Source organism: Harpegnathos saltator, unplaced genomic scaffold (assembly GCF_003227715.2).
Source record: "Harpegnathos saltator strain DR-91 unplaced genomic scaffold, Hsal_v8.6 scaffold688, whole genome shotgun sequence".
Lineage (NCBI taxonomy): Eukaryota > Metazoa > Arthropoda > Insecta > Hymenoptera > Formicidae > Harpegnathos > Harpegnathos saltator.
In genome coordinates, this window is record NW_020230524.1 from 302,637 (window position 1) to 312,500 (window position 9,864).

The 9,864-nt window shown below is 57.0% G+C and overlaps 1 protein-coding gene across 1 annotated transcript in view; it reads left to right on the top strand.

Annotated features, from left to right (window-relative positions):
- The first annotated feature begins 420 nt into the window (after positions 1-420).
- Positions 421-9,864, top strand: part of salm (spalt major) — a 78,419-nt gene continuing 68,975 nt past the window's right edge. Inside the window, exon 1 of the mRNA XM_011143026.3 lies at positions 421-1,726. Coding sequence (XP_011141328.2) covers positions 1,621-1,726 — 106 coding nt within the window. The 5' untranslated portion in view covers positions 421-1,620. The remainder of the gene's footprint in view (positions 1,727-9,864) is intronic.

Here is a 9,864-nt window from a genome sequence, read left to right on the forward strand (position 1 = left end):
TCGTATACGTACACGTACATACATACATACATACATACATACATACATACATATAGCACACACTTACGCACGATATACGTGTATACGTGCATGCACACACATGACACGCACATATGCCCACACACACGCGCCCACTACACACTCGGCTCGGCGCACACGTGTACCGTACGTGAGAGAGCACACAGTGCGAAGAGGAACGACGACGACAAGTTCGACGCGCCGCCGGCAGCGTCCGTAGGATCCCCTGGTGGACTCGCTCTCGCTCGTGGCTTACGCGCGCACCGTCCACGCATTTCACGGACTCTCACGCAGCAGCAGCAGCAGCAGCAGCAGCAGCAGCAGCAGCAGCAGTGACGGCAGCGCGTACGTCGTCGTCGGAGCAGTTGGTTCGTTCGCTCGCTCGCTCGCTCGCGCGCGCGGGCGCGCGCGCGCCCCGCGGCTACCGGCGGTTCCTTTCGTCGCCATACGGTCGCGATTCGCGGATGGATCGACAGCGTCGAGAGCGGCGCACCAAGTAGCGCGCGGCGGGTATCGCGGTTGTGTGGTGGTGAGAGCGGTCGTGATCCCATACGCGACAGAGAACAGCGCACGTCCGCCAGTCAAGCGGCCGAGCCAGCCAGGCCGCCTCATCGGCGACTCGTCTCGGAGCAGCGCGCACTACTTTTGACTTTTGGACAGCGGAGAGACAGAGAAGAAGGAAGAGAGAGAGAGAGAGAGAGAGAGAGAGAGAGAGAGAGAGAGGGGGAGAGAATCCCGACGCGGGCCACCACGTGCTAACCGCCGACGAAGGAGCAGCCGCGCGACTGTCGCAGTGAGGGAAAAAAAGTAGAGTGCGCGCGGAAGAGAGACAACGAAGACGACGACGACGAAGACGACGACAACGACGACGACGAATCCCATCGTCGGCGGCGGTTTCACCGGGAAAAGAGATCGCACGAGCGGCGGTGGGGGATGGGTTAGGGAATCGGAGCGAGGCTCTAGTCTCTATGGATTACTGGCCGAGTTGACACGCTCACCGGCCGGCGGGAGAGGACCCGAGAGCATTCTCCCTTGGCGACGATCCACGGCGTATGGAACATTGGCTCGGACAAGTGCGTGCTTACGCGCGGGGAGTCGCGGCTCCCCTGCTAGTCTCGAGTGCGCCAATGACGAGGCACGCGGGCCGGCACACGCTTAGGTAAAGTTTCGCCGCCGACGCTCTCGCACGTCGCACATCATCAGCTCTCTCTCCGCTGCCGAATTGCCGGAAGCGACGAAAGCGAGAGAGAGAAGTGTGTGTTCGAGAGAGAGAGTGAGAGCGAGAGAAAGAGAGAGAGAGAGAGAGAGAGAGAGAGAGAGACAGACGGACAGTCAGTCATGTGGTTCGTGATTTGTAACCTGCTGCGTTGTAACAAACCGTGCTATCGCAACTCCAAACACCGCTCGGACTGACCACGCGCCCCCCTGCAGAGGTAGGAAAGTCCCTTCTCGGACAGTCCAAGGGACCTGGGCAAGACACTGTCCATCGGCCATTTGGCCCCGAGCTGCCGGACGAGCCGGGGGTCGACGACGAGGACCGCTTCTGTGGTCCTAGTGTGCTAGGGAAACGTGGAAAACGAACTGACACCACCAGTCGGAGGGATGTCACGGAGAAAGCAAGCCCGACCGAGTCGTGCACACCTCGAAGAGGATCTTGCCCAGGGCACGTTGCTGATCCATCCGCTTGCGAACGTCCCCAGCGAGAGCAGTAAGTGATAACGATAGTACTCTTCCTTCATTGACGGCCTGAAACGCGCACGTGAGAGACTGCGAGAGGGAAACAGCGAGAGGGAGAGCGAGAGAGAGAGAGAGAGAGAGAGAGAGAGACAGACAGAGAAAGAGGGATTCTCTTCCCTTTTCTCCTTTTCCTCTCTCCTCTCTCTCTCTCTCTCTCTCTCTCTCTCTCTCTCTCTCTCTCTCTCTCTCTCTCTCACGTGTCCCCGCGTATTCGCGATCGTTCAGAGAAAACAACAGGCCGGACGTAGGGAAATGACGAGCGACACACACCCGCTTCTCGTCTACCCGAAGGGATTTCCCTCGCACGCGTGGCCGTCGTCCACGTCGCCGGATCGGCGTGGCCCGTTTCCCGAGCGTGACGCCGACGACGATGCAGTCGGTCCGTCGCTGCGCTGCGCGGCGCAGCGGGCCAAGACGCGGTGTAGCGCGATGAGTGACGTCCGGGCCGACGATCGGCGGTTTCTTGCAAAACGCAAAACGTGTGAACGCCGCGTAATGACGTGTCGCCGACGACGACGCTGAATTCGCTGAGTCTCCCGGCTGTCGACGGGACGCGCGGCGTCACGTTAACAATGACGCGAGATCTCTCTCTCGTCCGCCGAGGAGAGAACGCGTGGAGTGTTCTTCTTCTCTTCGGAATTTCGGAGCGAAGCGTATCGAGACTAAACGGTAATAGCGCCGGCTAGTTAGCGCGATAACGCGATAACAAGAAACAAAATTGTCTGTCCCCGGAGAGGAATGCGCAGCGGCAAGTTCACGGTACCGGCGGCCGATGGAAGCGGCAATGCCAGGAAGCACGCTCCGTTCCGAGAGACTACGCGAGAATAAAAAGCGAGCGGCGAGCACGCACGATTATTAGCCTCCGGTTATTGCGGCGATTAATCTCGCCGATATCGACGATTACGCGACAACGCTTCATTTCGCGCTGCCGCAATTAGAGACACGCAGGCGTAGCTAGCCGGCGGCGGCGGCGGCTGTCTTTCTCGCGACCAGCGAGACTTTAGACTCACAAAGTCGAGAGCGTCACAACCGAGCGATCGCGGACGCGGCCGACGCGCATTCGCGAAGAATCGTGGAAAATCGAAGCGATCGCTGCTCGGCCGAGCCGATAAATTCCGCTCTCGCCGGCCGGCGACCGTCGGGCGAGGATGCGCCGGGTGTCCCGAGATCAATGCCGACGTTCCCCGCGAGTAAGCACCGCTACGGCACCGGCCCGTTAAATGCAGCCCGTGAAACCCGATTCACCGTCGAGCACTTTCCGTCGGACTGAAACGCGCGGCGCAGCGCGGCCGCTCGCTCTCTCGCGGATCCCACCTCGGTAAACGAACCTGTCTCGGCTCGACATCAAAGCGTCCTGAGAGAAACGGCCGATAAAACCTTTCCATCTCGCCGGCCGTCCAGCGCGGGGCCTCGTCTCCTTCGCCGCGCGCGTTTTCGGACGCGATTCAATCGCGCCCGCGAGACCGCCGCGCCGCTAATTTCTGATCTCGAGAAACGGCTTTTGTTCCTCTGTTTTGTTTCCGACGAATTCGGGGCTCGCTCTGTCATTCGTTGAAACATCGTCAAGTCGGCCAGTACCGGGGGGGGCGCTGCGACGAGGAGGGGAATTTTCGTCGAGCCGCTCTCGCCGGCGTCGAAGATGATGGTTTACCGGCTCGGTGGAAAAGTTGGCCTCGCTTTTCGAGAAGTGACGTCACGCGTGCGGGCGGTGTATGATAATGATAATGTTTCGCCGCCGGGATTTTCGGGGGACCGCGGGGGCGACGGGTAATCCCGCAGCATCGAAATCGGTAGAGACAATTGAAATTCTCACGACAGAGTTGATAACGATGAACCGGCAGAGAGAGAGAGAGAGAGAGAGAGAGAGAGAGAGGGAGAGGGAATTGGCAATTAATAAAATTCCACTCTTGGAAATTGCGAATCCAATCCGACTCTTCGACCGACCGACTGGATAATTCGCGCGTAACGGCACCCCCCGGGGGAGGAGGGGGGGGCGCGTAGTCGCGGCGACGCGAATAAAGCCTGAGCGAGCGAGTGTGCTACATCGCGGCGTTTCGTGTCGAATGCGGAAAATTTCAAGCGCGATCATTTCCTTTCCGGGAGGTATAAACTCTATCAGCGACATTTACATTTCCCCTGCCATTAAGCATAAGCAGCTCGCTCGCGCCGCGCCGCTCCGGCACGGATAAGAACTCGTTGCTGTAAACCGCTCGGTTTTACCGAGCCCACGTACCTGACGTACCCGCGTGTATCTATTTGGTGTACGTGTTCCATTCGCAGAGATCACGAAACGGGTCGAAACGGGAAACGTTCAATGCTAGACACGCTTAGCTTTGCCGATAAAAACGGCCGTCCCGTAGAAATCCGCGGAAAATATTTTCCCCGAGCGACACGGGATATTTCGTGCGCGGCTACGTGCGGAAAAATATCGACGCTCACACACACACACACACACACATACATATATATATATATAGTATATATAAAATGGTAAACGCGTGACGAATGAACTTTCGGCAGCGCCAGCGCAGCCGAAGGCAACGAACCGATGGTCTTAATTTGTCCAACTTTTTCAATCGCAAGTTTGCTACCGCACCCTCCATCGCGCTCCCTCTCCCTCTCGCGCCGCCGCCAGCCTCTCTTCAAACAACAGTTCGGGGGACATCTCGAAAACAACATGAAGCGTGTCTGATTCCTGGCGCGACACGGACAGATTCACGCTGAGTCAGACGCGAGATCGAAAACGCGCTCCTGCGCGCTCTCTCAGAGTTTGTGTATAAATATTCCCCGGTTATTAGTTGTATCGGCCCGGCTGTGCTACGCCGTGTCGCTTTGACACGCGTGATGCGCGTGACACGAGCGTTCGACGCCGAAGCGGATTGTACGCGCCGCGCGTTCACGTGAACGTCGACGAGAGAGGATCAATGATAGGAAACCGCGCGTTGGAAAGTGTTGGTCGCCAACAGCCAAGTGGGATATCTTCGCTCGCTCCGGGACACGTAGTAAACACACGCACGAGTCTCCGTTAATTTTCGACAAGTACCTCTTTCTCCCGCTCTCTCGGCCGTTTCTCTCGCAGACGCCGAGAGAAAGAGAGAGAGAGAGAGAGAGAGAGAGAGAGAGAGAGAGCCCGACTTCCCCACGAGCGGCGTCTGCATCGAGGGTGAGAGCTGAAATTCCGCATGAAATGAAATTTCATCGCAACGCGAGAGTCCTCTCCGATTTTCCACCGATCGGGGCGCGGGCGAGGAGGGGGAGGGAGGGGAGTGGAATTACCGGTAGTGGCGTTTTATCACGAGGTAATATCGAAAGAGCGAAACCCCGTTCGTGAGTTACTCGTTCCGTTTGGGGAGCGGACGAAGGTTAAGGATATTGGAGTAACGCCAACGCTCTCTCTCTCCCCCTCTCTCTCTCTCTCTCTCTCTGTCGTGCGCGCGCGGTAGAATCGCAGATCGCTCGTGGAAAAATCGGGGGTAGCCCTGAAATCGCGGCCGCTTCAAACGCCGACCAAGGCGGCGTGTCCCTTTGCGAGTGTCTCCGCGAGCGACGGGATATGCTGACGCGAAGGAGCTCGTTGACAGACGAATAGACAACACGGAGGAGCCTCTCTCTCTCTCTCTCTCTCTCTCTCTCTCTCGCCGTGTGTGTCCGCCGCGAACGACGGACGGGGAAGTCGTCCGGCGGCTAATGTGTCACGAGTAACTAAGAACCTAAGCGGCGGCTGCATATTAATAGATCCTAATACGCGAGTACACGCGAGCGCGCTCGCGTATGTGTTCTGAAAGCTTGGCAGCATTATGTCAGACGTTTGTTCTCCGAAACTATAAGGGCCATTTATGCGGCCGGGCCAAGTCGCGCGGCCAGCCGGAGGAGCGAACCTCGTCGTCGTCGTCGTCGACGCGCATTCGAAAGAGGGAGAGACGACGCGGTCCCCCGAAGACAATCTCATCCCTCGCTTGCCGGCGCGCGCGCGCGCGCGCGCAAAGGCACTTCTTCAAAACAACAATGAGATACTAATGAGGCGATCCGGCGGATTCTTCTCCCGGTCGCGCCGCGTCGTCGCGCGGATTTGTCATCCGAGACAACAACGGTAGCCGCTCGCTCGCTCGCTCGCTCGTTGGCGCGTCGGATGAAAATATGCCGGCGCGTATGATGAGGTATGCGCTCTCGCGTCTTTCGTTCCGCCGCGCCGGGAACGTCTGTGAAATCCCGCGCGTATGGATCTGACAAATCGCGGCGGGAACGGTGTCTTGCGGTGCCCTCGCCGTCGGTTAATCAAGCGGCGTGTCGCGCGGCGGCAATGCTTCATTGGTTGCTGCGCGTCCTCGGTTTCCCCGGTCGTCTCGTTCCGCGGCAATTTTCGCGCGCGCGCGCGCGCGCGCGCGCTCGCGAATGATTCTTCGCGTGACACGACGCTGCGCTTTCCGCCGTCAACCGACTGAAACAGCATTTATGACTATTTATTGCCGCCGCGCTGCTTAACATGTATATCGCGCTGACGAAAGCATATAGAAAAATATACATTTCACCGGGCGCATTATCCTCGTCGTGGAAAAAGAACTCGTGGCCTCTTAATGCGCGCGTTTTATCGCGATGCCGGGCAGATACGAGGCGCGGAAAATTGTGCTCGCCTTTGTTGGAAAGCGCGCAGCGGCGATTCCAGACTTCAGACATCCGCGCGATGTCGCGAGGACGAACTTCGCCGGCGCGGCGGCCGGCACGAACCGAACTCTCACGCCGCACCGCGGAGAAGTACTGAAAAGGAGGTATCGAGAAAAGCGTGAAATTCGAGGGGAAAGCGTGCGTCATCGCAGAGTCCGTTTTTCGCTCGTCCGTCGCCAACACACGCGGGAACGGTTTGGCCTTTCGGAGCGCGATGGCCGATTTGCCGTTCGCTCGCGTCCGCGTTCTCGCGAGACGCGCCGCTGGAAATTTGATAAGCGCCGAGAGGAACGTTTCTCTCATCGCCTCCAAGTCCAAGTGAGAAACGATCGCGACGCGCCGCGGGGAGCACCGAGCGCCTTCGCTATTGCCGCCATTTACCTGTAAAATACGTAACACAGCGTTGCGAGCGGCAAATCGCGGCGGACCGTCGATTGTCGTCGCTTCGACTGCTGTGAGAGTCGAAGGCGGACGCGCGAAAGAGAGAGGAGAGAGAAAGAGAGAGAAAGAGAGAGAGAGATCGCGAATTGAAAAGATATTAATATCCGACGAATGGCGAGTGGATGCGCGCGCGCGATGCGGCACAAGTGTGCGACGAGGTTATGAAAAATATGGCGCATAGAGCGGCACGTCTCTCTCTCCTCGGGGACGTTATCGCGCGCGGCCGCGTTATCCGGCTCTGCGCGTATGAATATTTAAACGAATATTTAGAATATCTACAATATTATGCCGAGTATTGGGGTACAAGGAGAGAGACACACGTTTGTCCTATCTTAACAGTCTCGCTTATTATTAATCGCTCGCCGTTTGTATTAGCTTGTCAAAGCGATAACGCGCGCTCTGAATGAATTATAACAGCGGCTCACCGAGGTTTGCAAGTAAACACACTCGGCTCGCTCGTGCCCGCGTCGGGTCTCGGGATCTTAGATCCGAATCGCCGTTTCGGAAAGTCTACCTTGTAAACTCGCCGCACGTGCGCGCATGCCAAATATCGCTCATAAATATGTGTCTGCGACACGCTTTTGTCAGGCAGCTCGCAGCGGGCAGCGGGCAGTCCTCTGCGTGCGACAGATAACGATTGTGCATCGCGGCGCCATTAGCTACCGCAGCGGCCAGGCAGGTATATAAAAACGACGCCGATCGTCGCACTTTTTCGGCGAACGCCGCGCCGCGGCGCTGCGCGCTCGTGCTAATGACTTATGCCGCGTTTTCCCCCGCGCGAATATTTTCGGCCGGCATCCCGTGCACGCGCGAACCAACGGCCGGGCGAGCGATGTCTGACGCATCTATTTAAACGCGCGATTTAAAAACAACGCTAATGACGAAAAACGAATTACGCCGCGCATCGATCTCTCTCTCTCTCTCTCTCTCTCTCTCTCCCCCTCGCCTACGCCCAACCGAATTCCGGCATCCCGCGGCTGTCTCGTCGCAGCTTCCGCGCGCGACGACGCGGCGTCTCGAGCCTCGCCGGCTTCGCGTTTCCCTCGGAAGGGGCTTTCGCGGCAATCGGACGCGATAACGAGAGAGAGAGAGAGAGGGGGGGGAAGAGCGACGACGTTAGACGCGCGCTCCGAGAGAAAGGCACAGATAAGTGCACCAAGAGAACCGCGCGGTTTTTGTTTGCAGTAATCGATGAAACAAGCCGTGAAAGATATACGTACGCAAGTTTCTTGCAGGAGCGGCTCCTGCAACGAAAACCTCGATAAATCCTGCTCCGCATCGACCGATGCTTTTTCCCTGGGAAATTATGCGATTTCATACGAGTTCGCAGATTTTCGCGCGAAGCAAAGTTCATCCACCAATCCTAATCAGACCTGACTTGACTGGACTTAACCTAACCTAACCTAACCTAACCTAGCCTAATTTGACGAGAGCAACCGCAAGTTGGACAATTTACGCCTCAAACGAACGATAAGAAATTACTGTTGTGTATAACGTGGCTCTGTCGAGTTTCATCTCTCACAAAAAGGCTTTGAGCCCCTTCTCCCCTTAAAATCACATATACATCTTTTTACAGCTCGTTTTGCTGATTGCTGCAAGAAACCGCGGCTCTCGGTGCAGTAGTATTTCCAAACATTCGCCATTGTAATAAAATTATCCGCATTGAATCACTGTCGTCTGTACTCTTTGCGCACATTAGCGTGATTAAGCGTCCCTGGCGCGGCTCCAAGCAAGTAACTCATATTACTCGCGCATAACGCACACGTATCGATAAATTTTAAAGCGAGAGAGAGACAGAGGGGGGGGGAAGGAGAGAGGAGGCCCTGCTAAGAATTCCACCGCGTCGTTGAAACCGCGCTGAGAGGCAGCGCGGAGAAGCGGCGGAAGGAAGGGGGATGGCGAGAAAGGGGAGGGGAGGGCGAGGAAGAATCTGGAAAAAAGTATAGTTGCTGACTTACCGGTTTCTTGCCCTTTGTCGTGCGTGAATATTTTTGGTCGACATCGCGTGGATGCGGGGAAACGCGTGGGTGTCTGCGACTGTCCCGTCTGCCAACCCCAATCTATTAGACATCTTAGTGTACGTGCGCGTGTTTCTCACGCACACGCGCGTCTCCCCGCACGCACGCACGCACGCACGCCTGCCCGTGTGCACTCGGCCCCTGCCCCCTCCTTCGCGACTCCTCTTTTTGCTCTCCTCGCCTTCTTCTGCTGCCGACGATCGGCAGAGGAAGGAAAAAAGGAAAGGAAAAAAGACACGAGAGCGCTCGCGAGAGACAATGCCGCGAGGACGACGACGACGACGACGACGACGACGACGACGAGGACGAGGACGACGTTGCTCGTTCTCTCCGCTCGAATCTCGAGAAGCGAATGACCGGGGTGTACCTGAAAAATTGATCGCGGTTTGGCCCCCGACACCGGACGTTCGAAATGTCGTCTTCGCGTTCGCGACCAAGCGAGAATGTGGCGACGGCGGCGAAAGAAAGAAAGAAAGAGAGACAGGGAGGGAGGAGAGGAGACACACAAGAAGACAGAGAGAGAGAGAGAGAGAGAGAAATCGTGCGCGCGCAAATTCACCTCGCGACAGCTGTTGGGATTTGGTAAAAGCGTCGGTCAACGCAAACGCGCTTTCCCCACGGCAGTCTACTACTTCATTGACAAAATACGCCGGTATTAGCGGTTCGAAAGAGAGAGAGAGAGAGAGAGAGAGAGAGTCGCGACACGCGAAATATAACAATAAAATATCAGACGAGAAGGCGGATAAATACAAAAGGCGGGCACAATGTAGCGCGCCGCGTCACGCGAGGCGTGGCCGTCGCTCGCCGGCGGCTTGTTTTTCTTTGTCCAAAAGCCGCCGTTCAATCGAACGACATCACACATCCCGGAAACCAAATATGCCGATATGACGGACATAACCTCGTCGAATCAATCGCGCAAATCTCACTCGCCGACGCGCACCAAAATATTCCTACTTCGACGCATTCCTCACACAGAAGCGCGGCGACA